This window comes from Enhydra lutris, unplaced genomic scaffold, assembly GCF_002288905.1.
Source record: "Enhydra lutris kenyoni isolate GAN:26980312 unplaced genomic scaffold, ASM228890v2 scaffoldscaffold64, whole genome shotgun sequence".
Taxonomy (NCBI): Eukaryota; Metazoa; Chordata; class Mammalia; order Carnivora; family Mustelidae; genus Enhydra; species Enhydra lutris.
The window spans coordinates 6,874,053-6,902,002 of record NW_019154148.1 but is presented as its reverse complement, the minus strand read 5'-3'; the positions used below and the strand labels follow the sequence as shown (position 1 = coordinate 6,902,002).

The 27,950-nt window shown below is 37.5% G+C and overlaps 1 protein-coding gene across 2 annotated transcripts in view; it reads left to right on the top strand.

The window, feature by feature from the left end:
• LOC111158882 (YTH domain containing 2) overlaps positions 1 to 27,950 on the top strand; it is a 72,941-nt gene that overhangs the window by 29,859 nt on the left and 15,132 nt on the right. For both annotated transcript variants that reach the window (XM_022521180.1, XM_022521179.1), the window contains exons 11-24: positions 4,196 to 4,322; positions 4,583 to 4,648; positions 9,390 to 9,568; positions 9,996 to 10,092; positions 10,172 to 10,259; positions 10,346 to 10,426; positions 12,352 to 12,434; positions 15,464 to 15,569; positions 17,733 to 17,852; positions 18,170 to 18,442; positions 21,011 to 21,137; positions 22,228 to 22,433; positions 22,775 to 22,970; positions 25,386 to 25,492. In XM_022521180.1, the coding sequence (XP_022376888.1) occupies positions 4,196 to 4,322; positions 4,583 to 4,648; positions 9,390 to 9,568; positions 9,996 to 10,092; positions 10,172 to 10,259; positions 10,346 to 10,426; positions 12,352 to 12,434; positions 15,464 to 15,569; positions 17,733 to 17,852; positions 18,170 to 18,442; positions 21,011 to 21,137; positions 22,228 to 22,433; positions 22,775 to 22,970; positions 25,386 to 25,492 (1,856 nt within the window). The remainder of the gene's footprint in view (positions 1 to 4,195; positions 4,323 to 4,582; positions 4,649 to 9,389; positions 9,569 to 9,995; positions 10,093 to 10,171; positions 10,260 to 10,345; positions 10,427 to 12,351; positions 12,435 to 15,463; positions 15,570 to 17,732; positions 17,853 to 18,169; positions 18,443 to 21,010; positions 21,138 to 22,227; positions 22,434 to 22,774; positions 22,971 to 25,385; positions 25,493 to 27,950) is intronic.

Sequence of the window (27,950 nt, the reverse complement as noted above, 5' to 3'; positions counted from 1 at the left end):
TTATATGTTTTGAAGAGTGAAGTGAAATCTACCTATATAGCTTCTACCCTCTTCTGCCTTTGGGGTGATATTGAGGAGATTTAGTATCTGTTTATGCCTGACAGACCTTCAGGTATGAAGATAGTTATTCTTCCTGCTTTCTCATTTTCTGGGCTGACCAGACCTGACTTCGTCTGTTTGTCTTTAACGTGAGATGCAGTTTAGTCTTCTCCTGCCGTTGTCTGCCTTCTCTGGTTATGTGGAGTTTGTCCCTTTTAAAAAGCATGCTGTCCTTTCCTGAGTGTTAATCTTAATGACTACCTTCAGGTTGAGTAGGTCCATCAGCCTAAAAACCTCTACTTTTTACCTACAGTAATTCAGCCTATGGTCAGTATAGCTCTTTGCCATCCACATTGTCTTACTGATTCATACCACCTTTGAAACTTGTAGTTCTTTTTTTTTTGTTTAACAACTGATTTTAATAAATGAATCCCTCCCATCATTTACTTGTTCTGATTTTTTTTTTTTTTTTAAGTTTAAGACTTTCTGTTTGTTCTTTTTAAATCTCATAATTAGACTTGGCCCATTGCTTTTGTTTCACAACTCCCCCCCACCCCGAGTCTAATTGTTACCTAATATATTAATAAACTTTCTCAGTTTATGAACTCAAGAGGCCTGGGTCACTGACCAAGTGCTGTGTATGCTTTAGGTCAACATTTGGGTGTGGTTGTTCAAGTGGTTATAATTCCATTCATCTACTAATCTAGCAAACCTCTTAAGAAGGAAAGGAAGATCTTTTGGCCTTTCTTGTTTTTGTTTTTTTTTTTTTTCAAGATTTTTGTTCATTTATTTGACAGAGAGAGAGTGAGAGCACATAAAGGCAGAACAGCAGGCAGAGGGAGAAGCAGACTCCCCACTAAGCAGGGAGCCTGATGCAGGATTTGATCCCAGGAGCCTGGGATCATGATCATGACCCTGTGCCGAAGGCAGTTGCCTAACCGACTGAGCCACCCAGGCGCCCCATGGTCTTTCTTATTCTTTGTAAATTTATTTTGGTTTCTATTGCTCTATTTTTTTCTAGCTTATTGGTTATTAAATAATCTATCTGTATTTTGAAATTTTTTGTATTTGGAAATGTTGATATTTGTTCATCTCCAGTTTTCTGGCAGTCTTTTTTTTCTCCCACAGAAAAAAGCTTAGCCATCTTAATTGAAAGTTAAGAAAATTTGAGCTCTGAGGCATGTTGCTTTAAAATATTTATATACTTATGAAGCATTAATGTATTATTCTTGACCTTTTTTTTTTTTTTTGAAAGAGAATGAGAGAGAGAGAGAGCATGAGAAGGGGGAGGGAGAGAGGGAGAAACAGACTCCCCACCGAGCAGGGAGGGAGTCCGATATGGGACTCCATCCCAGGACTCCAGGATTATGACCTGAGCAGAAGGCAGTTTCCCAACCAACTGAGTCACCCAGGAACCCTATTCTTGACCTTCTTCCTAGATATTTCTCTAGTGTATACTAGGCTGTTACTTTGATGTCATCATCCTATGGATCCAGGTTCCTCATCTCTTTTTTCTCTTTTAAAGATTTTGTTTTTAAGTAATTTTTTTAAAAGATTTTATTTATTTATTTGACAGAGATCACAAGTAGGCAGAGAGGCAGGCAGAGAGATAGAGGAGGAAGCAGGCTCCCTACTGAGCAGAGAGCCTGATGCAGGGCTCGATCCCAGGACCCTGAGCTCGTGACCTGAGCTGAAAGCAGAGGCTTTAACCCACTGAGCCACCCAGGCGCCCCTGTTTTTAAGTAGTTTCTATACCCAGCATGGGGCTCGAACTTACAACCCCGAGATCAGAGTCACATGCTCTACTGACTGAGCCAGCTAGGTGTCTCTGGGCCACTCATCTTTATAAGTGTTTCACTGGACATTTTCTTTATCCTTCCTTCCTTCCTTCCCTCTTGCCTTCCTTCCTTCCTTTTTTAGATTTTATTTTTTTATTTGTCAGAGAGAGAAATAGAGAGGACAAGCAGAGGAGGCAGCAGGCAGAGGGAGAAGCAGACTCCTCACTGAGCAGGGAGCCTGATGTGGGGCTCCATCCCAGGACCCAGGGATCATGACCTGAGCTGAAGGCAGACGCTTAACTGACTGAGCCGCTCAGGCCTCTCTCACTGGATGTTTTCTAGAGTGCAGTATTTTTTTTTTTTTTTAAAGATTTTATTTATTTATTTATTTGTCAGGGAGAAAGAGAGAGAGATGGAGAGCACAAGTGGGTTCCCTGCTGAGCAAGGAGCCCAGTGTGGGACTTGATCCCAGGACCCCTGGGATCATGACCTGAGCCGATGGCAGATGCTTAACCCACTGAGCCACCCAGGCATCCCTAGAGTGCAAGATTCTAATGTCTGAAGCTGTGTGAAGTAAACAAAATGCTATGGTAGCTCTTTGAACAGTTCCCATCTTTTTATTTCTCTTCTAAAATCTCAACCCTAAATTGGCACCAGAGTTGAAAATGCTTCATGTAATCCAGGAAACCTCCTACTTTGCAGGTTTCTTTTTAATGCTATCAATTTCTCCATGGAATCCTGTGGAAGCCCCTAGTAATTAGTGAGACAGGCATTCTCTGTCATGCTTACTGTGCTAGTCCTCTATTGTTGCATGACAAATGAATGATTCCCAGCCTTAGCAACCTCAGTCATTTGTTGTCTCACATTGTTCCTGAGACTCAAGAATCTGAGACCTGTTCTGGCTTCTAGTGACAGATAAAGTAGTAGTGGAGCTCTTGTCTGAGGCTTTGGTCGTCTGAAGGTTCACGGGAGCTGCGGGGTCTGCTTCCGAGAGGCTCACTCAAGTGGCTGTTGGCAAGAGGCCTCAGGTCGTCTCGTCTCCTCTTTTGGCAGAAGGCCTCAGGTCTTGCCATCCAGACCCGTTCATAGGGCTGGCTGTCTAATCTTCCCTGGATGTGGCAGCTGGCTTCTTTCTGAGTGAGTGAGTCAAAAGAAGGAGAGAAAGCAAGCAGGAAGCCATACGTACCTTTTAGAGTGAATCATTTGGTTTAGCTCATACTCAAGAAGGGAACTTAGACTCTACCTCTGGAAGGGAGGAGTACTAAAGAATTGTTGGATGTTTTAAAAACACCCACACTTAGTCATACCCTGCTGCTCAAAATACACACATTTTGGTTCTTTTCTCCACGGCTATCAAATGAATATTCAGCTGAAGCAGTAATTCTCATATAGTGAGTACAGATCATAATCTTTTCAGTCCATTTTAAAACTACATGTTCCTGGCCATCCCACACCTACTGACTCTGACTCTAGGAGTTAGTCCTGGCTGTCTGTGGTTTCAGAAGTAAGGAACCTGAGGTAATTCTCTTGTAAGTCCTCCCCACTTGAAAAACCACTGACTTATATTAATAATGATTACCAAGTTTTAGAGTATTATTAAACATTGAGGATGATTGGGTATCTATGGAAAATTAAAATTGCCCATTTGCGATTATCTTAAATTTTACTGCAGAGTTTTTTTTTTCCAGTGATGATTTCTTTTTAAAATCACCAATTTTGTAGTTTAAGCAGACCAGTGCTAAGTGATTATAATAGATTGCATTTCTTGAGAAATATATTCTAGGAAGGAAATTAAATTCAGTAGAACTTTAATTATTTTTCTCATGGAGGGCTTTTATGGGAAGTAAACTTTCTGCCAATGTTATTTCCATTAAGCATCTCAGAAAGTAACAGTCTGGAATGATGGGGGAATAAAAGCAAAACAAGAACAACAGAAAATGGTCTTGGACTTTGCATTTGCAGTCTTAAGCATTCTTTTCCAGTTACTGATGAACCTTAACTTTTAATTTTTTAATTATATCTTGTCATTTGGTGATCAAGACAATATCTGGGCTAGGAAGATTATTTAAGGGTTCTGCAAGTTACTAGCCTTCCTCTTCCGTTCTCATTACCCTGGTGAGCTTGAGACAGCTGAACAACTATCTCTTGTTCTCCTACCTTCCAAATGGTCATCCCTCTTCCACCCTGTTTAGACTAAGGGTGCATTAATAATAGATCTGCGTCCAGGGTAATGTAATGCTGTTACAGTGTTGTTGGATGAAGGAGCCAGTCCCAGGTTGATTGTCCTGACACTTATTTCTTTCATTTAAGTTAAAAAGGAATGAAAATGATCGAAAAGTTTGGAAATATAACCTGCATTTGTCTTTTCCTTGCTTTAGTTGATTACAGGCATAGCGAAACCAGTGCAACAGCCCTCATGGTTGCTGCAGGGCGAGGTTTTTCAAGTCAAGTAGAGCAGTTAATTAGCATGGGAGCCAACATTCACAGTAAAGCATCGAATGGCTGGTAATTATAAACCACATCCCTTCTTGCTGTGTCTCTGTACAGCTCCGCATACCGGTTTTGATTTCTTGTGTTTGTCTTTGTACTAAAAGCTATTGTGTAATAATTGCTGGTCCATCTCTAATGGGTGAATGAATCCTTTGACTCATTTTATAAATTTGAGAACATTATTTCTCTGTCTAAATTTGATCTCTTTTTTACAAATTTTTTATTTTATTTACTTATTTATTTATTTAAAATTTGATCTCTTTGAATTTTGGCAGGATGGCTTTAGATTGGGCCAAACACTTTGGACAGACTGAAATAGTGGATCTTCTGGAATCATACAGGTAAAACTTTATACTGTGTTTAATTAACCCTGATTTTTTTTTAAAGGCTTAACCATGTAAATGACAGCGTATGACAAGGTAGGCTATAGTCTCTTCTGCAGAGATTTTCTTTTTTCTTTTTTGAATTCTAAGGAACTTTTGTCTGATTTTGTTATTTTTTGTTTTTGGTAGGGTGCCAGTAAGATCCAGTGTTATAATACTTTATTTTATTTCAGTTTGCAAAGCAGAAGGGGGATTTTCAGTTAAACATTGTAGATACAACACATGTAATTTATCTTTGCATTTTCCTAAAACCTCATTGAAATGGTAAGGAAGGATTATAAAATGTGTAAGCTAACAAAGTCGAAGAGATTGGAAGAGGACACAGCAACTGGTGGAAGATAGGAGTAAACTTTTGGGTAGTAGAAGGCTAATGGATCAGTGGTGTTTGACTTAGCAGAGCTGAGAAAATGGAAAGCTCAGTGCAGAGAAGTCAGTGCCAGTGAGAAACCAGCTCATTTTAGCTTCTTAGAGGTTCAAAAACCCACCCAGAATTGATTGAAATTCTCTCCGAGGAACATTCAGAATTCCGGATTTCCACCTCTCCTACCATTAGCTGAGATCTCCCTTCCCTACCTTGGCAGAGAGTGGGAAGTTTATTAAAAAATTAAGCCACATGAAGCTTTGGACTTGGGTCCCATCAAGCACAGAGGGAGAATGGGAGTGAGGTATCAAAGAGTAAGGTCCCCCGACAGACTGAAGGTTGAGATTCCATCCGCTCCCTTCCGCTGCTGTCCCTGTCGCCGTTTCCTGTTAGAAGCTTACATTCTTCAGCAGAAAATGGGAGAATTCTTTCCTGGGAAAACAGACCAAGCCGACAGAAAAGAATTAGAATTATGGAACTTTTGGTATTCTTTTCATTGAAATGACTATCTTTAAGCCACATAGCTTGACAGTTGCTGCCTGTGCACACGGACGTTTTGGGTGCCTTCTCTTTGAAGACTAACAAACTGCCAGGCACCTTTGAGGGGAAAAGTACCCACGATCAAACAACAATGGCAACAAAAAACCCTGGAACTTTGATGGGCTGCGCATCAGTAATCAGAAGAAAACTTCAAAAGCTAATAGAAAATACTCATAAAACAGAAACAATGTGTTATAAAACAGGAACAGAACACAAATCTTTATTCAGATTTTATCTTCATGAGGGTTACCTAAATTTATCCTGTTGTTGTAGTTTACCCTCTTGTGCTGTTGATCCTTCTCAACCTACTCTGTTTTTCCTTTTGTCTGCAGGACCTGTCACCCTCTGACACATTTTTTTTTCTTTTTTTAAAAATTAAATTCAATTAATGAACATACATTGTATTTTTAGTTTCAGAGGTAGAGTTCAGTGATTCATCAGTTTTTTTTGTTTGTATTTTTATCTTTATTTTTTTAGAACTTATTCATATTTTCAAGATTTTATTTGAGAGAGAGAGTGTGTGTGCGCATGTCTCTCTAGTGAGAGAGACAGGGAAAGTGAGCGTGAGCAGGCGGGAGGGACCGAGGGAGGAGGAGAAGCAGGCTCCCTGTTGAGCAGAGAGCCCGATGCAGGGCTCAGTCCCAGAACCGTGACATCATGACCTGAGACAAAGGCAGAGGCTTAACCCACTGAGCCACCCAGGTGCCCATCATCTTATTTTTCTTTTTTAGTGTCTTTTTCTTTAAAAATTTCAATTCAATTAATTAACATGTAATATATTATTGGTTTCAGAGGTAGAGGTCAGTAATTCATCAGTCTTGTATAATATCCAGTGCTCATTACATCACGTGCCTTCCTTAATGTCTGTCACCCAGATACCCTATCCCGTAAACCCCCTCCCCTCCAGCAGCCCTTTGTTTTCTATGATTAAGAGTCTCTTGTGGTTTATCTCTGTCTCTGATTTCATCTTGTTTTATTTTTTTCCTCTCTCCCTATGATCCTCTGTCTTGTTTCTTAATTTCCATATATGAGTGAGATCATATATGTATAAATTTGATTTAAAAAAAAAAAAGATTCGGACAATACTTTCAAATGCAATGAAACAAATCATTTATTTAGGTAATTAAAGGTTTTGGCGAAAGTTAGGTTAGATATTTAGATAGATATGTAGATCTTAGATTAAATATCTAAAGAAAAGAAAAAGGTAATTTTAAAAGAAAATATATCCAAAGAAAATATGTTTTATAATACGTTGATAGCACTTTGTTTTCAACCTATAAGAATCAAAAAAGATAAAAATGAAACTGAAGTTAAAATATACTAAAATATCTTTTACACAAGAATATAAAAATGTTTTATTTGAGTTGAGGTTTTGGATTTTATTCTATAGATAATAGTCTCAGGTGAAGTGAATGTTTGAAGTATGAAGTTAGTCTTGTTATTTTAATTTCATTAAATGATAATGAAGGTTAGAGTCACAAAGTTCTTAACAGACCCAAATGCTAATTATGGTATGCCAGATTTTGTTGTCATTTCAATAATAGCACCCAGAACTTGCAGTCCTTTTTGACATTGATGCTTTGAATGTTCCAGACGTTCTTAGGGTGCTGGGAATAGCTCAGTAGACACTACAGATTATCAAGTAGCAGTGATCTGGATAGTATTCTAATTATCCTGCCTAACTGGGCTTTCTTTTTATTCTGCGGATCATGACATCATCAATTACAAATTTCAAATATTTAAAATTAAATTTATGATGTTTGCAGGATTACTGATAATTGATAAGTAAAGTTAGAGCTTTATTTTTTTTTAAAGATTATTTGAGAGAGAGAGGAAGAACACAGAGCAAGGGAGAAAGTTGGGGGGGGAGGGGCAGGAGGAGAGGGAGAAGTGGGCTCCCTGCTCATGGGGCTTCATCCCAGGACCCTGCTGATCATGACTTGAGCTGAAGGCAGATGCTTAATTGACTGACCCACCCAGGGGCTCCTAAAGTTAGAGCTTTAAACAAAGGACATTGTACCCTCTTCATTTACCTGTTAAGAAGTAAGAAAAAAAATTTGGGATGTTTTAAAATGAATCTTAAAATTTAAAATAACTGCAGTTAGAATTTTAATATTTTAAAATATTAAATATTAAATATTAGTTATTTTTCTGCTAAGCTCTTTGGAAGAAATTGGGCAGAACTGAACTTCTTAGAAATCTTAGTGATAGTTACTAGTGATGGCAGAAGGTTACATTTTTACATATGGGATGAAAAAGCAAGCTGTTATTTCAGTAATTTATGCTGATTTAGGGCTTTTGGAAGATAGCATAATCAATCTGCTTTTAATTTGGAATAACCAAATTGGCAGTCATGTTAAGCTGGCACCTGTAGAATTGTTTTAAATGTAGACTTTGCTTCAGAGTATTGTTGATAAGAGTGAACAATTAGAAACAACCTATTAAAAAAGTGCAAATGATGATCAAAGGTTTGTGTATTTTAAGTTTTATTGAGATAAAGTTTTATTTAATAAAAAATAAAAAAATAAAAAATAAAAATTAAAAAATATTTAAATAAAAATAAAGTTTTATTTAATAAAAAATAAGTTTTATTGACAACCATGTAATTGATCCTTTTGAGTGTACAATTCAGTGGCTTTTAGTGTGTTTGCCTTGTTATGAATTTTTTTTTCAAGATTTTATTTATTTATTTATTAAGAGAGGGCAAGCAGAGGGAGGGGAGAAGGTGAGGGAGAGGGAGATCTTGAGCAGACTCTGCACTGAGTACGGATCTCAACGACCCTGAGATCATGACCTGAGCTGAAACCAAGAGTTTGACGCTCAACCAGCTGAGCCACCCAGGTCCCATGTTATGCAGTTATTATGATAATAATTTTGAGAACATTTTCATCACCACTGCCCAAAAATTCCTGTAATCATTAGCAGGCACTCCTCATCTTCCCCAGCTCTTCCAGCCCTAGGCAACTAGTCTGCTTCCTGTTTCAATAGATTTGTCTATTCCATACACTTGATCTAAGTGGAATGATATAATACGTGGTCTTTTTATGATCGGCTTCTGTCATAGCATGATGTTTTCAAGGTTCATCCATTCATGTTCTAACATCCTTTCTGACTTGAGTTATACTCTGCTCTGTGGCTAGATCACAGTTTGTTTAACCATTCTTCAGTTGATGTACATTTGGGTGGTTTCCACTATTTGGCTGTTATGAATAATACTAGTGTGAACATTTGTGTATACCAGTTTATATAAACATATATTTCATTACTCTTGTTTATAAACCTAGGGGTGGAATTGCTGGGGCATCTGGTAACACTGTGTTTAACATTTTGAGGAACGGCCACATTGTTTTTCGAAGTGACATCATCATTTTATGTTCCCACTAACAATGTGTGATGGTTACAATTTCTCCACACCCTCTTTAATACATATTATCTTCTGTCTTTTGATTATATTGTCATCCTACGTGTGAAGTGGTATCTCACTGTGGTTTTAATTTTCATTTCTCTGATACGTAATGATGTTGAACATCTTTTCAATGTGTTTATTGGCCATTTGTATGTTTTCTTTGAAAAAGTATCTTCAGATTGTGTTTTCGAAAAGCACTTATTGATAGATTTTACTTTGGATAATGTAGGTAGGTGTAAGCCAAAGCATGAATTGTAGCTAGGATGTTAAGTATCATTTACCCTCCTTAGGGTATATTCAAAATTTAAAGAAGGACATCATGGGAATATGATTCCAGGATTACTGTTTTTGATGAAAATTGAGTTGGTCATTTTTTTTTCCTTTTTTTTAAGTGCTTCACTGGAGTTTGGAAATCTAGATGAAAGTTCTCTGGTTCACACAAACGGAAGTGACCTCAGTGCAGAAGACAGAGAGCTCCTGAAAGCTTATCATCACAGTTTCGATGATGAAAAAGTAGACTTGGATTTGATCATGCACCTTCTTTACAATATCTGTCATGGTTGCGATGCTGGTAAATGAGTATTGTCTAAAATAACTTGAACAGCAAAGTGTACTTCAATTTCCAAGATAATATTTTGTGTGTACAGATTTTTACAGAATTCCATTGGCAGTACTGCATAAGTAATCTCTTAACTGTCTAAGTATTACACTTTATCAGTATTTCAAAACTAGTGATATAGCTCATCATAGCTGGGCCTGTCGATAGTTTCTGGTTTGTAAAGCCAGAGATTTAATATTTTATTTTATTTATTTTAAAAGATTTATTTATTTGAAAGGGAGACAGAGAAAGAGAAGGAGCAGGGGGTGGGGTAGAGGAAGAAGGAGAAGCAGGCTCCCCCAGGATCCCAGGATCATGACCTGCACTGAAGGCAGCTGCTTAACTAAGCCACCCAGCTGCCCCGAGATGTGATTAAAAAAAAAAATCCTTGTTTTCCAAGGTGCAATATTAATTTTCCTACCTGGATATGATGAAATTGTTGGACTGAGGGATCGCATCCTGTTTGATGACAAGCGGTTTGCTGACAACACACATAGGTAAAAGCTAAAGTTTTATGTTGTTGCTCTAAGTAACTGATAGGTACTATAGTGTATTTTCCCTTTCCGTTGTCAACAGATACCAAGTCTTTATGCTTCATTCAAATATGCAAACGTCAGATCAAAAGAAAGTATTAAAAAACCCACCTGCCGGTGTTCGAAAAGTAGTAAGCTTCATACAGTTTTCTTTCGTTCATTTCAATAGCCGTTGGTCCTGTATTCATACTAACCGTGATGTCACATCCCCTTGCAGATCCTTTCCACCAATATTGCTGAAACCAGCATCACAGTCAACGATGTGGTCTTTGTTATTGATTCTGGTAAGGTGAAAGAGGTATGTGTGGATAAGTTGTATTTTGTTTAAATGAAGAGGGTTAAGTTACATTCCAATAAATGGTTTTATGATTCATTTTAATTAGAAGATGGTTCTGCATGAATTTAATATAGTAATTGTTGATTTCTCCAAAGTGAATATTTTGCCATAAGCCGTTCAGAATGTAGGATCTAGTTATTGTAACAGATTATACAAAAATAAAAAACAAAACAAACTAGCTTCTGCTGATTAAATACTAGGAAGAATGTAAAGGGTTGGCTAATTGCACTGAAAGTTTTGTCACTGTATGGGAATTGGATTACATGTTTTGTATGCTTTCCTTCTTTCCTTCTACATATGGGCATGGAACATGTCCCTCTTGTTCAGAGTTAATCTCCAGGGCTCCACATGTAGTGGGTATTCAAAAGACATTTCGTTCAAGAGAACCGTCCTGAGACAGTGCGAGCAGTCAGACCGGACTTCAGCAGATGCCAGTTCGCAGGCACATGGGCCCAGCACCTGCTTTTATAAAAATAAATATCACTGAACACTGCCCTGTTCACTCTTTTGTCTCTTGTCTGTGGCCACTTTCACACTGCAACTGGAAGAGTTGCAACAGCGACCCTCTACAAAGGCTAAAATATTTACTGCCAGCCCAGATATAAAGAAAAGACAATATTTATTTTCTGTTAGCACTGGGATGCTCAGCAGTTCTCAATACCCTTCACTTTGGTGGATCCTTTCATGGAAAGAATGGAAAGTGATTGTGGAAAGCAAATGATGTCTGTTATAGTGGATAGCAATGATCATGTTTTAATGTGGGAAAATTTGTTAATTGCTTTTTAATGTTTTCAATGTAATTTTTAGGAATATCTTACAGAAAACAAAATTTTATTATAAAATTTGGACATTTCAGTATAGTTGGGTATTATAAAGAAGAGATATGTTTTATTTTTTTATCAGAGGTTAATGATGAATATTATCACAAGGTCTGAATGGTGAGTCAATGAAAATTCAGATTTTATTGCCCTGATTATCTAAAGCTGATGAAGTAGATTTTGAATATCTTAGAAATTAATTCCTATAGGTGTCTTTTATCAAGTAAACCATGGTTTGGAACATGATGGTAGTGTCAGAAGTTATTTTACATACAAAACTGACAAATATGACATTTTATTAAAAACCAAATAAGTAGCATCTTTTCTAAAAATCCCATAATTAAACTATTATAAGAACACATTTGTATTTGCTCTATTTAGTTACTTTATGAAAGGGAAAGTATAAGTCACTGAATGATTAAGTGTATATTTTAGTTAGGAATGCATTCTTTTAAAATCTCTACAGTCAATTTTGGCTTTAGATTGTTTAGGGAATATAGAGGTAATAATGGTTCTTTACTTTCTCTTACAACATTCTGGTTAGGCTAACTGTTCGTAGCTCAGCAGGGGGTAAAATGTAAAGGAGTAAAAATTCTTCACTTTGGGGATAGGATTGGTTCAGTGATTATTGTTATTCCTCCATATCAGCTCCCTGGCACATATTTTAGAAACTGTCTTTCTCTGATCATTCCTATTCTTCGTGGTGATAGAAATCTGATAGGAAATGACCTCAAGAGAATAGATTTTTCTTCAGTCTTGATGTCTATGAGTACTGACTACTGTTATTCAAGTGTAGCAGAGAGGAACAAATAACTAAACAAGGCAGGGAATGAGGAAGTTTTTATAGCTCGTCTGAGTTTATTTTTCATTCTTTTTACTTAGAATGTTTGTAACCAGAGATGGGGATTTTTTTTTTTTTTTTAAATCTGTGCCCCATCCTAAATATCTAATCAAAAGGGGCCTTGAATTAAACTTGGCATGTTAAAATATATTCATAATACTTCTTGCTATTTCTTCTTAAACACCTTTTATAAATGTTTTAATATGAAGATAACTTAAATATTACAGAAATCCTTTGATGCACTGAATTTTGTTACAATGTTAAAAATGGTGTGGATTTCCAAAGCTAGTGCCATACAACGAAAAGGCAGGTAATGTATATTTAATGTACATTCATTCACTCAATTGCCTATAAAATGGAAACATTTTGATATGTATTACATATTTAATGTATATTCTGCTTTCTATATAAAATGTTAACATTTTCATGTTAGTCTTAATTCTTACCTTTTTTTTGCAAGGCAAGCCATTTCAATAATTTCTTTAAAAGTTGAATTCAGGTTATGTTAAAAATTTTTGACTAGTATAATCTGTCCTCAGAAGATGTAAGAAACTTAAAAAACAAAATTGAAAGGAAAATAAACATTTGCAGTATAGGACAAAGGGCTAATTGCTATATTATGCAAAAAGCTCTTTAAAATCAGTTCATAAAGACCAACACGTTAACCTCACATACACCACCTCATATATGCCAGAATAAGTGCAAATTAATGAGGAAATTTTTTTGCTTATCACCAGATTGGCATTGATGAAAACGTTTAACGGTACCTACAACAGAGTTGGCCAAAGCGTGGGCTAATAAGCTTTCATAGTTTGCTGATGGGAGTGTAAACTGCTGTGACTTCTTCAGAGGACAGTTTGAAACTGTTTATCCGAATCTCCCCTTTGCCGGTGGATTCCACTTCTCGTAGTTTATCCTGAGTGTACCTGTGCATGTGCCCAGACGTGTGTTGAAGAATGTTTTCCGCAGCACTGTTTGTAATAGTGAACTCTCTGGAAGTTTTGTAGTTAAATAAATTATGCGATAGTTGTGCAATGGTATATTAGACTATGACAGTGAAAGATGTGGATGTATGTATTGTTATGTGCAATGAGTTCTCTGAATATATTATTAATTGAAAAAAGTAAGGTGTACAACATGCATCTATAGTATTTGTACTTAATATATATGTAGTGCTAAATAAATATATATGTATGCATATATATATTTAGGGCAGAAATGCACTGACAGATTTGAGAGAAACATTAAAAAACAATTGTTGACTCTGAGAAGGAGGATTTATGGAACTCTTTGAAGGAAGGAGGATTTAATTTTTTTTTTTGTAGTTTGGTTATTTATTTTAGTATGTACTTGCATTACTTTTTCTTTTAAAAAAAAGGAAGATTTAAAAGTATCCTATTTATCAGTAATCATTTGACTAATTTTTCTTGCATTTTAATAGGAAAATATCTGATACTGACTTTAAAGCAGTGGCTCATGTGCTGAAGCTGGTGGATGCATTATTTCTGTACTTTATAATTTCATGGAATGTTCTTGAAGGCATTTGCTATTACCATACCAGTTGTTTTCCTATGACAGGGTGTGGCTTGATAACTCTAGCTAAAGTTAGTTAGTAATATTCCATCTCTTCATCGTGTTTACCTCTTAATCGTGTTTACCTCTTAATTGTATATTATCCAGGAGGAAAATCAGAAATTGTAGGAATTTTCCTTGTCATTTTTTTCAGCCTATTTCTTTTGACAGCCATTACTGTGCAAGTGTTAGGGATGCAACGATGAATAAAATGTAGTCTGATGAGTCAGGTTTGTGGTGGGGGAATGGTGCAGTCCATCCTGGAATTCAGTAAATTAAGCAATTTTAATACCATGTGATTTGTGCTACAACTGGATAATGCTTCTGGAGGAGTGAGGGTAGAATCTGAGATAAAAACAAATGAAGAGGTGTTTTGAAAAGGCTTTTCTAGCAAAGGCGAGGCACGCACAAAGGCCTACAGGCAAGAGTGAACAACAAAGTTGTCTGGATGGAGTTTAGTTTAGAGGAGAATAGTGAAAAAAATAAGTAAGTTGTAGACATGTCCTTAAGGATCATTTTGTGTTTCCTCTCTCTTTTTCTTCTTAATAAACCAAAGGACGGCATGATTTTAGTATTTTCATCTCTTTGAAGAATGAATTGGTAGAGACAAAACTGATGGCAGGAGGACCCAGTAAGAGGCTCTTTCATTAATACTTGGAATTTACAAAAAGGGAGAGGTGACGATAGTCTGGATTGTGATAGCGGTGTTAGAAGACATTAAGGAGAGCATTATTGGGGCAAGAGTGTGTCCAGGGGCAAGGAATAGTGTGGAGTCAAGGATGTCATACAGGTGTCTGTCTTAGAAACTTGTGTGGATGGTGGTGCCCTTGTCAGGGGAAATGGGAATAGCGGTTATGTTGGTGAGAAGAATTAATCTTTGGTTGTGTTGAGCTTGGGTTGGCTAGAAAATCCAAGTGGAGCTAAGAGGCTTCTGAAGTATGGGTGTAGGGTTAGGGTGAAGAGATCTCAGTGGATGAAAATTAAAGTCAGGAGGATAATTACGATCCCCTTGGAGTGGGGATGGACTAGGAGAGCAGAGGGCTGAGGTCCAGCCTCACAGGAACATTGACATTTAAGGACTGGCGAAGGATGGAAATGTCTCAGAGAAGGCTGGGTAGGAGGGAAAGCAGATGGGTTGATAGTGAGGACAGTACTGATGAAGAAAGCAGTGCTCCAACGTCTCATTTTGTCACTTGTAGCACAGTGTGTTGTAGCTTTGTGACAGGAGGGATATTTCTGGATCTCTATCGCTTAGCGTGTTCAGCCTGGCCATTAGCTGATACAGTGACTCTGGGGGAAATGAGGAGAGGCTGCTTTTCTTTAAGATATTTCTCTCCTACTTCCCAGAAAGTGATACAAGTCTCTCTGGTGACAGGAACTGCCACTCCCTGGAGTTATGTAATGCTTACTTTGCATAGCTCTGAGCTGTGGGCTTGTGCACGGTGCTTGTGTCAGTTGAGTAAAGCAGATGAAATGTCAATTACCGTGTATTTTTTCATTATTTTTACTCACTTTCATGTGTATGTCACTTACAAATTTGTTTTTATCATTACCTTAGTAGGTGTATCAGGTAGGTGTCATTCGTAAGTTTTTATGAATGATGCCTAGACAAGTGACGTGCCTTCTGGAAAGATTCAGGAGGGAATCACAGTCAGCTGTCCTGACACTGGTCCATTGCTCTGTCTCCTAAAGCACACTGCTTTTAGAGTTGCCGTGGTCTAGTCTTTATTCCTTGTTTGAAGCTTAATTTTTTATTTCACTTTTAAGGGCAGGGAGATGCAGACCTGGAATTTGTTTCCGGCTGTTCAGTAGACTCCGATTCCAGAATATGTTGGAATTTCAGACTCCAGAACTTTTGAGAATGCCATTACAGGTAGAAATGTACTGAACTCTAAAAGGCTGCTTTTAAGGGTGAGGGAGGAGAGGGACCACTTCAACTTAATACCAGTCAAACTTTTAAATGGTAATTCCTAAAACAAAATTATAAAATATATATGATGGGAGGTGGTTATGTATCTAACTAATATTTTTTTTCTAGATAAGAACATTTAATCCAGGGAAGCCTGGGTGGCTCAGTCAGTTGGGCGACTGCCTTCAGCTCAGGTCCTGATCCCAGGGTCCTGGAATTGAGCCCTGCATTGGGCTCTGTGCTCAGTGGGGAGCCTGCTTCTCCCTCTCCCCTTGCCTGCTACTCTGCCTGTTTGTGCTGTCGGTCACATAAGTAAATAAAAATTCTTAAAAAAAAGTTTAATCCATAAACCTCCAAAATTTTATTTTATTTTTTAATTTTTAGTTTTTATTTTTTAAAAGATTTTATTTATTTGACAGACAGAGATCACAAGTAGGCAGAGAGGCAGGCAGAGAGAGAGGAAGGGAAGCAGGCTCCCTGCTGAGCAGAGAGCCTGATGCGGGGCGCGATCCCAGGACCCTGGGATCATGACCTGAGCCGCAGGCAGAGGCTTTAACCTACTGAGCCACCCAGGCGCCCCCAAAATTTTATTTTTATTTTTTTTTTAAAAGATTTTATTTATTTATTTGTCAGAGAGAGTGAGCACAGGCAGACAGAGTGGCAGGCAGAGGCAGAGGGAGAAGCAGGCTCCCCGCCGAGCAGGGAGCCGGATGCGGGACTCGATCCCAGGACGCTGGGATCATGACCTGAGCCGAAGGCAGCCGCCCAACCAACTGAGCCACCCAGGCGCCCCCAAAATTTTAAAGGATTACTTGAGTTCATTTAAATTATGGTACAGTTTATATATATATTTTAAAAGCAACATTTTAGAAGTCTGTCAACCATATAATAGTGTTCATCTTTCACATTCTCATTGAGGATTGGAAAACAAATTATTTAAGTTCCAAAAGATAATAGCAAAATTTCAGTTTAAGATGCTGAGATTAATCTTGGTAGTCTGGAACTCAGTCCACTGAGATTTCCTGACCTTTACTAATTGTTTTGAAAAATGGTTTTCTGACTTCACACTAGCCAGACATTGTGGTTTCTAGGGAAAACTACCAGAAATACATTAATTTGATTCTCTGGTGTGCTGAGCCAGATGCTAGCTTCCAAACTTTTAAAGATTTTATTTCTTTATTCAAGAAAGAGAGAGAGGGCATGGTAGGGATGGACAGAGGGAGGTGAGAGAGAAACTCTAACTAGACTCCACTCTGAGAGCAGAGCCGCACTCGGGGCTTGATGTCATGACCCTAAGATTAGGGCCTCGGCTGAAAACAAGAGTCAGACATTTAACCAACTGAGCCGGCAATGTGCCCCCCCGGACACTGTTCTTTTTATTTTTTTATTTAAATAATTAAAAAAAACCATTTTGTTTATTTATTTGATAGAGCGAGAGTGAGTACAAGCAGGGGGGAGTAGCAGAGGGAGAGGGAGAAGCAGGCTCTGCACTGAGCAGGGAGCCCAATGTGGGGCTCGATCTTAGGATCCTGGCATCATGACTAGAGCGGAAGGCAGATGCTTAACTGACCAAGTCACCCATGTGCCCCTCTACTGTTCATTTTTTTTTTTTTAAAGATTTTATTTATTTATTTGAGAGAGGGAACACAAGTGGGTGGCCGTGGGAGGGACAGAGGGAGAAGCAGGCTGAGTAGGGAGCTTGATGGGCTTGATTTCAGGACCCTGGGATCATGACCTGAGCCCAGGCAGACATTTAACTGACTGAGCCACCCAGGTGCTCCTCTACTGTTCATTTTAATCAGAAGACTTTACTAGTCTGTTTGGGGACTATGTTTCCCATGATTTCTTTCTCTTTTTTCTTTTTTTAAGATTTTGTTTATTTGAAAGAGAGAGAGAGAGCATGAGCAGGGGGAGTGGCAGAGGGAGAAGCAGAAGCAGACTTCACACTGAGCAGGAAGCCCATGAGATCTGGGGCTCAGGCTCGATCCCAGGACCGTGGGATCCTGACCTGAGCCAAAGGCAGACACTTAACGACTGAGCCACCCAGGGGCCCCCGATGATTTCTTTGAAAGTCAAAATCAACATAAATTTCAACATTTCAAAATGATTTGCTGTTCTTGTTTACAGGAACTTTGTTTACATACTAAGCTGTTAGCTCCAGTGAACTGTCCTATTGCTGATTTCCTTATGAAAGCTCCTGAACCCCCACCAGCTTTAATTGTAAGAAATGCTGTACAGATGCTTAAGGTTGGTGTCTCCACAGTTTTATTTTACCTGTTTTACTTGAAATTTAAACACAGCGAGGATACATCTTACAGAATTTTGTCCTTAAAAATGTTATCTTAAATAATCATGTACTTTGAATAATACTCTCATGGTAATTATAGTAAAACAGTAGAGTTCATAGTTCTTTTTTATATAAAATATGGAAAGCAGAATATGTTTTTTATAAGATGTGGCAGAAGAAAATTTACATTTTCATTTCCTGATGACTTTTTAGGTATGTGATTTGATTAAGCATAGTTTTTGGTCATGTCAGATTCTGTTTTTGTTCTTTTATTTAGACTATAGATGCAATGGATGCTTGGGAGGATCTCACTGAGCTGGGATATCATTTGGCTGACTTGCCCGTAGAGCCACATCTTGGTAAAATGGTCCTGTGCGCTGTTGTTTTAAAGTGTCTGGACCCCATCCTCACAATTGCCTGCACGCTAGCCTATCGAGACCCTTTTGTCCTGCCAACCCAGGCCTCTCAAAAACGGGCAGCTATGCTATGTAGAAAACGCTTCACTGCAGGGACTTTCAGTGACCACATGGCCCTTCTCCGAGCATTCCAGGTATGGTTTATTATTGTCATTTCATTTCTGAACATGGTGCTGCCTATACACGTATCTGCCTATATACGTATCTGCCTATACACTTTTCAGTGACCACATGGCCCTTCTCCGAGCATTCCAGGTATGGTTTATTATTGTCATTTCATTTCTGAACATGGTGCTGCCTATACACGTATCTGGGGCAAGTGTAATGAATTCACAAAGAGACACGATTCCATTAATTTTGTTTCATTCAGAAGTCATATTTTATTACTAGCTTAGAAAAATACCTTCCTACTGTTAATGTGCTGGAATTATCAGTTTCTACCTTTTTTCTCTTTCATTTTCTCAGTTTTCTCCATGTAGGAATATGTGAATGCATGTATTTATGTTTGTTTACTTGTATTCATTTTCTAATACTCAAGTTCCTACTCTTTTAATCATATCTTGGGTAGGGAATGCACTAAAATTTTAGTTAAGAAGCAATGTATATTACTCAAATATGTAGAAGAAACGTTGGAAGAAAATTACCTTGAATTTAGTATCTATTTATTGATTTTTTTTTAGAGTACATCTTTTTCTTATATGCTCACAACAGTGCGCTAAGAACTTAATTTTATAAAGTAAAATCCAAATATCACTTAAAACTTTTCAAGATAGGAGTAGTGAGAAATTGAGGAATGTGATAAATGAGAAAGCAAAGATAAGGAAAATGGGATTCTGAGGGAAGGAAGTGATGCATAATTTAGAATTTCAAATAATGTGAAGAAGATGGTGTTACTTCCTGAAGAGGTAGACATGTTATTTATCCTTAAATTCTCTAGAATGTAGGCTGTGACTATACTTTTTTCTTTGTTACTATACATTTAAAAAAAAATTCATTTTGTTTATGCAGAAAATACTCTTTTCCCAGGCATACAGGATTTTTCTGATATATATAGGTTAAAAAAAAAATAATGGCAAGCTGTTTTGTGAGCATAATTGAACAATGGATGATGCCGTGCTATTGAGTTCATTAGATACCCCATGTTATAGGAGATTAGTTGAGTGGATAATAGAGGGAGATTTGGTGTAGAATTCCTATGCATTCTTTGCTTTTTCCCCAGCTCCTTCAAAAGCAGAGAGGATAAAGTACTGCCTTGGTCTTTTAGTTATATTCCAAAGTAAGAAAAGTCATTTTCAAAGAGGAGCTTTCTTATACTGCATATAGGTGGTTTCTAGAAATCTTGCTTCCCATTCTCAGATAAATCAAGAAGAGGTTGATATAAAGGTTTTTTTGGAGGACAGGAGTGGTAGAATCCTTACATATAAACGGTGTTATGATGGCTTAGTTAAAAACCTCCAGTACGTCAGTGGAAGAAAACTAGCAGACACATCTGAAAAGGCAGGTGTTTTTACATAGCTGGTCATTTAGGTTAATGGATACTTTATTCTCATTAGGATTTTATAAACTGAATGGCTTTCATAGCATTTGAGTATAAATTAATGATAAATTTTATTTAGTCATGAAGTCTTAGATTTTTCTTACATTTAATTTTAAAATTTATATTTTTTAAAAATTGAGATGTCACTGACATATAAGATTAGTTTTAGGTGTAAAACATAATGATACTATAATTGTATATATTGGGAAATGATCTCCATAGTAAGTCTAGTTAACATCCATCACTGCACATAGTTACAAATATTTTTCTGTTGTGATGAGAACTTTTAAGATTTACTCTCTGATATGTTAACTAGATTTATTGTGATCATTTCATAATATATACAAATACTGAATCACTATTTCGTATACCTGAAATGAATATAATGTTAAATGCCAGTGATATCAATTAAAAAAAAAAGTTTACAAAAAAAAAAAAAATCTACTCTTTGGGTACCCACGTAGAGCAGTTGTTTGGGCGTTCAACCCCTTCTGCTCAGGTCCTGAGATCGAGCCCTGCGTTGGGCTCCGCACTCAGCATGGAGTTTGCTTGAGACTCTCTCTCTCTCCCTCTGCCCCTCTGCAGACTTTCTTTTTCTCTAAAACAAATAAATCTTTAAAAAAAATCTATACTCTTAGCAACTTCCAGATATACAGTGTAATGTTATTAACTATGGTGACCTTGCTGTAAGTTACAGGACTTACGTATTTTATAACTTTAAGCTTGTATCTTTTGACCCTTTTCACCCCACCTTCCTCTCCTCCCCTGCCTCTGGGAACTACCAATCTGTTCTCTGTATCTTTGAGTTTTGGGGTTTTTTTTTGTTTGTTTGTTTGTTTTAAGATTTTGTTTATTTATTTGACAGACAGAGCTCACAAGTAGGCAGAGAGAGAGGAGGAAGCAGGCTCCCTGCTAAGCAGAGAGCCCGATGTGGGGCTCGATCCCAGGACCCTGGGATCATGACCTGAGCTGAAGGCAGAGGCTTTAACCCACTGAGCCACCCAGGCACCCCTGAGTTTTGTTTTTTTTAATGAGGGCCTAGATTTTATCAAATAATTAGAAGGAGAATTGACCTTGAGTAGCTAATGTAGAGGTTTTCAGTTACTTTGCAGCCTAACTAAGGAATTTAGTGAATGTATCTTGTTATATAATTATATTTTCATAGGCATGGCAGAAAGCACGAAGTGATGGGTGGGAGCGAGCCTTTTGTGAAAAGAATTTTCTTTCACAAGCTACCATGGAAATAATCATTGGCATGAGAACTCAGTTGCTTGGTCAGCTTAGAGCATCAGGTAAAATTTTCCCTAAAAAACTTACTTAGACTACTGAGAGCACCTTACTTATACCTATTAGTATTTTTAGTGTTAACTGATGCCATCTGATATTATTTTTATGACATTTTCACATTGTTTTATATCTTGTATATAGCAAACTGCTTTGTAGACTCCTTTGTGATTTCAGCTTTTGTTTGTTGGTTAGAAAAATGATATTGTAGAAGCTGTAGCTGAGAAATCTATGAGTACCTTTTGATACTATAGCCAGTGAGCAATTTGTAGTACATTTGTTGGCAAAAAGCAATTTAGATGTTGTAGTTCTGTTTTATCACTTTAATAAACAGCTGTTTAGCTCTATAATAGATTTAAATATGTAAGTAGGTTGATACAAATGTGGTCTTCATATTTTTAGAACATAAAACGCTAGTAATCTCTCTTTAAGGCACTTAATTTTTTTTTTTTAAGAGAATGCCAGTATTGTTATGTCAGTTTGGAATTACTTCTTTAAATTTCCTCTTGTTAATTTTTTAATAAATTTCCTTTTGAGTAGCATAGTACATTGAGAATATAGTTGAAAAGTACCAGAGCCCGGATGCATGGATGAGCTAAAGTGCCAAAGTAATAAAAGGAGTGAACCAAAAGGTTTTAGAGTGGTCTCAAATATTAGGAAATATGAAGGGCTTTGGAAATTCAAGCAAGAATATATGTATTGTCTTCACTCTAGAATTCATGTCTGTCATAACCAAAATGTTATTAATACCAGTCAGAAGAATGGTTTAGATTTTCAGCTATGATTTTAGGACATTTCTTTTTTTAAAAAATTTTAGTACATTTCTGATAGCATCTTACAAAGAACTTTATAGCAAGGATGTGTATTCTTTAGAAGTCCCTAAGTCCCCTATACTTTACTTTAGCCTGAGCAAACCTAAACTTTCTTAGAATGTTGATTCTGTATTTTAAACTTTACAGAGGAGATTTTATTAATTATTGTGGAATTTGAATATCATGAAACGTACCTGGGTTAGTACAATTTTTGTAAAAAACGCACATGTTTGAAAGTATATTTTGTGCAATAGTGTGTTGGTGTGTTTTTTTCCCCTCCGTCTAGGCTTTGTTAGGGCACGAGGTGGCGGTGACATTCGAGATGTTAACACAAATTCCGAGAACTGGGCTGTCGTCAAAGCTGCGTTAGTAGCAGGCATGTATCCTAATTTAGTCCATGTGGACAGAGAGAATGTCGTATTGACAGGGCCGAAGGAGAAGAAAGTTCGGTTTCATCCCACTTCAGTTCTCAGCCAGCCTCAATATAAAAAGGTAAAATATGTTTAATGCTCTTAGGCCTTGAGGAGAAACTAATCTAATTTATATAGTTCAAGAGCAGCAAAAAGATGCTCCACAGACCAAGCAATTAATTGACTATATGTGTATAATTAAACATTGGAACAAAATTTTGATGAAATCTTAGCGTTGGAAGAGGTCATGTGTTAGGTAATGAGGACTTGTGTTCCAGCTGCGTGAGCAGTGACTTGCTTTACTGTTTGCCTGACAACTAATATCTGTCATCTGTTGCGCTGAGGGACGTTCTGCAGGTTAAAAGTATGGCCAGTAAAGTAGGTGGTAAATACAGTTAAGATTTTGATTTCTTTTTCTGATAGATTCCTCCAGCCAATGGTCAGGCTGCAGCGATTCAGGCACTGCCTACAGATTGGCTTATTTATGATGAGATGACCAGAGCCCACAGAATAGCTAACATTAGATGTTGTTCGGCAGTGACCCCCGTCACCGTGTTGGTATTCTGTGGACCAGCGAGGCTCGCAAGTAATGCTCTTCAGGAACCTTCATCGTTTCGAGGTAAATGGATCATAAGGAAATACAAATCTGTTTGAAATGAAAAAAAAAATTTTTTTTTTACTAGACCAAATAAAATTTGAAATTCCAAACACGTATATAGGAGTAGCTCTCTTTTGATATATTGAGACGAATTAGAAAATACTAAAGTATACCTCAGTTCTTAAAATTGATTTCTAAGGTAACTTGTTACTGGCTTGTGCATTTTTGGTTAATCTTGCTGATAGGAAGTTTACTTTTCTCTCCCACTTGAAGTTAAATAATAGTTTAACATAAAGGTAATTCTTTAAGGGAAATCATAAGAGTGACCCATGACCCCATTTCTCTTACGCAAGCAAACACGTTTGTTTTTTTTTTTTAAGATTTTATTTATTTATTTGACAGACAGAGATCACAAGTAGGCAGAGAGGCAGGCAGAGAGAGAGAGGAGGGAAGCAGGCTCCCCGCTGGGCAGAGAGCCCGATGCGGGGCTTGATCCCAGGACCCTGAAATCATGACCTGAGCGGAAGGCAGAGGCTTTAACCCACTGAGCCACCCAGGTGCCCCAAGCAAACACTTTTTATATTATGTTAAGAATATTGGGGCGCCTGGGTGGTTCAGCTGGTTGAGCGTCTGCCTTCTGCTCAGGTCACGATCCCAGGGTCCTGGGATCGAGTCCCACATCAGGATCCCTGCTCGACGGGGAGACTGCTTCTGTCTTCCTCTGCATCTCCCCCAACTTACTCTCTCTCTCTCTCTCTCAAATAAATAGAACTCTTTAAAAAAAAAAAAAGATGTAGCCAAAAAAAAGATTATGTGATTTTTAAAAGTTATACACATTTTATTTTATATCTTGCTATTTTCATTATGCAGAATATAAATTTTCAAAAATATTTATATTAATGGTTGCAAAATATTCTCTCAAAAGTGGCATAATACAATTAAAATGTTCGTTTGCAGTTGCTTTTTTTCAGTTTTTTGCTGTTCAGTGATTTAGCAAATATTCATTGGTCAACTCCTATATATTAAGGATGCTAGGCATTGAAAATGTAACAAAACAGTATAGACAAGGTGTTTTGGTCCTTAGGAGTTTACATGGTAGTGGGGGGTAGACAGAAAAAAAGTAAATAATCTGCATGCTACTATGAAGGAAATAAAGAGGACTGCCTTGGGGGGTGACCTGCTTTAGAAAGAGACCCTGATTCACAGACCTGTACCCCTGGGGATAAAAATATATTATATGTTTATAAAAAATAAAATTAAAAATATAAATAAATAAATAAATAAAAAAATAAATTAAAAAAAAAAAAAAAAAAGAAAGAGACCCTGGAACAAGTATCTCCGAGGGGGTGTGATTTGAGTATAAGACCTAAAGTATGAGACGCTGTTAGGAAGAGAAGCAGATTCAAAATGATTCTGGAGGTACTGCTAATTGCTGGATTGAATGGGTGGTGAGTGGAAGGGAGGAGTCAGTAACTTGCAGGATTTTGGCTGTGGTAGCTTGCTGGAGTAACTTTTTAAAATTCTTTTTTCTTCTTGATGTTCACCTTGGGTGGTTTCTACCACCCTGTCTTCCAGATCACTGATCCCGTTCTACTCATCTAATCTGATGTTCAGTCCTTTTAGTTTATATTTCATTTCAGTTCTTATATCTCTCAGCTTTCTCCTCATATACTGTTTTAGAAAGCTTACATGAATGTATATCACATTTGGCATCTTTGTTTTTTTAAAGTATTCATTTATTTAAATCATCTCTACACCCACCATGGGGCCTGAACTCACAAACCCAAGATCAAGACCCGAGATGAGATCAAGAGTCAGCCACTTAACTGAGCCACCCTGGTGCTCCATCTCCTTTTCTTCTTTTAAATTTGAATCCTATGAATTTACCTGAGCTTTTCTTGATTTTTAGTGTTTTCATTCCCTTCTTTATGTTCTTAGTTTTCTTCTCCGTCTGGTTAATATTTAAATATTGTGTTTTGATTTTTAAGTTCTTGTCTTTTTTTTTTTTTTTTAAGATTTTATTTATTTGAGAGAGAGAAAGAGAACACAAATTGGGGGTGAGGAGGGGCAGAGGGCGGAGGAGAAGCAGACTCCCCGCTAAACAGGGAGCCTGATGTGGGACTCGATCCCAGGACCCTGAGATGATGACCCGAGCCAAAGGCAGTCGCTTAACTGAGCAACCCAGGCGCCCCATTCTTGTCTTTTTAAAATTTCCTGCATTTTGATTAGAGATTATAGTCTTTAAAATGCCTTCCCCCTCCTTTATGTAAATACTGAGACTTAATTTGTGAACTCTTGGATTTGAAGAGCTCCCCATCCAAACTGTTAGTATATCAGGTAGATTTATGTAAATACAGAGTGTCTGTGTTTACTGACTTCTTCTGCTGTAAGATGTTAAAAGTGAACTTTTTTGCTTTCGATGTGTTTGAACCGCAGACGGTATTCCTAATGACAGTAGCGACAGTGAAATGGAAGATAGAACTACTGCTAATTTAGCGGCTTTGAAACTTGATGAGTGGCTCAGTTTCAAACTAGAGCCTGAGGTAAGTCGCTCTTCTGTAGTGTGGTGAGTTTCTTTCATTCAGTGAGTATGAACTGACATACGGTAGGTCACGTGAGCCCTTAGCGTTAGAGAATATAGTTTGTGTTTCGGTTTTCACGGGGCCTGTATGCATTCTCTGACATTCTAGGGTGTATTCAAGTAGAGGATTTGAAAAGCCTCGGTGTGGCTTGTATTTAAGGACAGTGATATTTGAGTGTTTCTGTGGGTGGTACACAGAACTCCCTTTGTTTCGTATAACTCTGTTTCTGAGAGAAAGATATGAGTTCATTCTGTTTTCTCTTTTTGTATATTTCTGAATTGGGAAAGATGAATGTCTTTTTTTCAAATTAAAAATGTTCTTGACGAAGCCTTCCCTTCATTCCATCTCCACCTTTATGTATTTATTTTTTTTCAAGGTATTCAAGTCTGTATTGTTATTGTCCTCCTTTATCTTTCTATACAGTTTTCTCCTTTTGGAACGGGAATAACAGAGGAAGTACATTACTTTCTAACCTTAAATGTTTATACAGATGCTCAACACATTTAATTATAGAAAATCAATTTGTTTCGAGTTACAAAATTGATGTGGATATGTAATTAATGAAAAAAAGATGTTAAAAAGATAACTATAAGAATACCCAGATACATGCTGTATTCCCATTTATATGGCTCTGATTCATAATATATCAGCACATTCACTTGCATACTAATTTAATCCATGGATCAAGGCTGTGTATTCAAAGGATGCCAGGACCCTTCAAGAGTTGGAGAAAAGAGTTTGGGAACAGAATATGCTTTATTTAGCCAGTGAAAACCTAGAGTAATAAAGTTTTATCTCATGATAGCAGTCAGACTTGCAAACATGCAGAAATAGGATTTAAGTTTTTTTTTTTTTTTTTTTTTAAGAGTTATTTGAGAGAGACTTATAATGCATGTAAGTAGGAGGAAGAGAGAGGAGAGAATCTCAGGCAGACAACCCGCCCCCCTCCGCCTAGTGTAGAGCTTGATTCGGGCTTGCTCTCATGTTCCTGAGATCACAGTTGGAGCTGAAATCAAGAGTCAGATGCTGAACTGACTGAGCCACCCAGGCACCTCAGGAATTAAGGGTTTTAAATGTAGTTATAAAGTTCATAAAAAAGCAGACCGAGGTACATTTACTCAAAATGTTGAGATTCATTAAGTGGTAGCAAACAAAATAATTCCTCAGACAAATGCACATTTTCCAGTATATTGGGGGAAGGAAGGGAGAAGAATGTGTGTTAAGTAGTGAAATCCACCAAGCTGTATATCAGTATTCTGTCACACCAAACAGTTTGGAGACAAGGAAAGTGTTCTAATGTAATTTCAGATTATGTTTCACTTGGCTAAAATAGAGCTTAAGGGTGCTTTGCCATATTAAAATTGACTACAGTGAATTTTCACAGAAGGTTATAGACTTAAACTCCGGGACTAAATATGGCATGATTATTTTGCTTTTAATCTGTCAAATAGCTAAAAATTGACAATTCCAAAAAGTACTACAAAGAACAAGTTGAAGTGATGTGACTCTTATGTCATTGAACCACTTGTAACTGTCAACTGTTAGTATTTAACCAATTCAGAGAATTAATCCTCTCTGAGTTAATTCACTCAGTCTCTGTGCCTTAGCTGGGACACGTAATTACAAAAGACAGCTACTGGTTAAAGCTCCGTCTCTCTCTCTCTTTTCTTCTTTTTTTAAAGATTTTATTTATTTATTTGACAGAGAGAGGCACACAGAGAGAGGGAACACAAGCAGGGGCAGCAGGAGAGGAGAAGCAGGCTTTCCACTGAGCAGGGAGCCTGACTCGGGCCTCGATCTCAGAACCCTGGGATCACGACCCGAGCCAAAGGCAGCTGCCCAGTGACTGAGCCACCCAGGTTCCCGCTCTGTCTGTATTTTTAAGAGATCCTACTATTTCCTTTTTTGTTGTTGTTGAAGGGGGAGGGTGGTCAGCAAAGCCTTCAAAAGTCGACAACTGGCTAGGTTTACTTTTTTACTCTCTGTTCACTTGTCACTTCAGTCCCACCCCTGGAATCCCTCTTCTATTTGCACCAGCCCTTCCCTTCCCTGAAAAGGCCTTTGTCAAGGTCAGCATGTCCCCCACATTGTCAAGGGCCGTCCACTGTCCTTGAGTTTATCCTTTCTCTCATGTTTGGCACTGTTGTCCATCCCCTTCCTTGTGTAATACTGCCCTTCTCCATTTTTCCTTCTCACCTGTCCCAGCTTCTTTGTCACAAGTTACTATGACGTTAGTCTTTCCTGATTCTTCTTTCTTAAAAAGTCATTCCTTCTTAGGTTCTTTCATTGACTCTGCCCATATGTGTTTGTGCCTTAAATGTTAGATATTCTCCAGTACTCTGGGCTTTACTGTGCTCTTTTCATGTCTGTGTACAATCTCTAGGGACCTTACCTCAGTGTGTAGGTTTAGTAAACATTG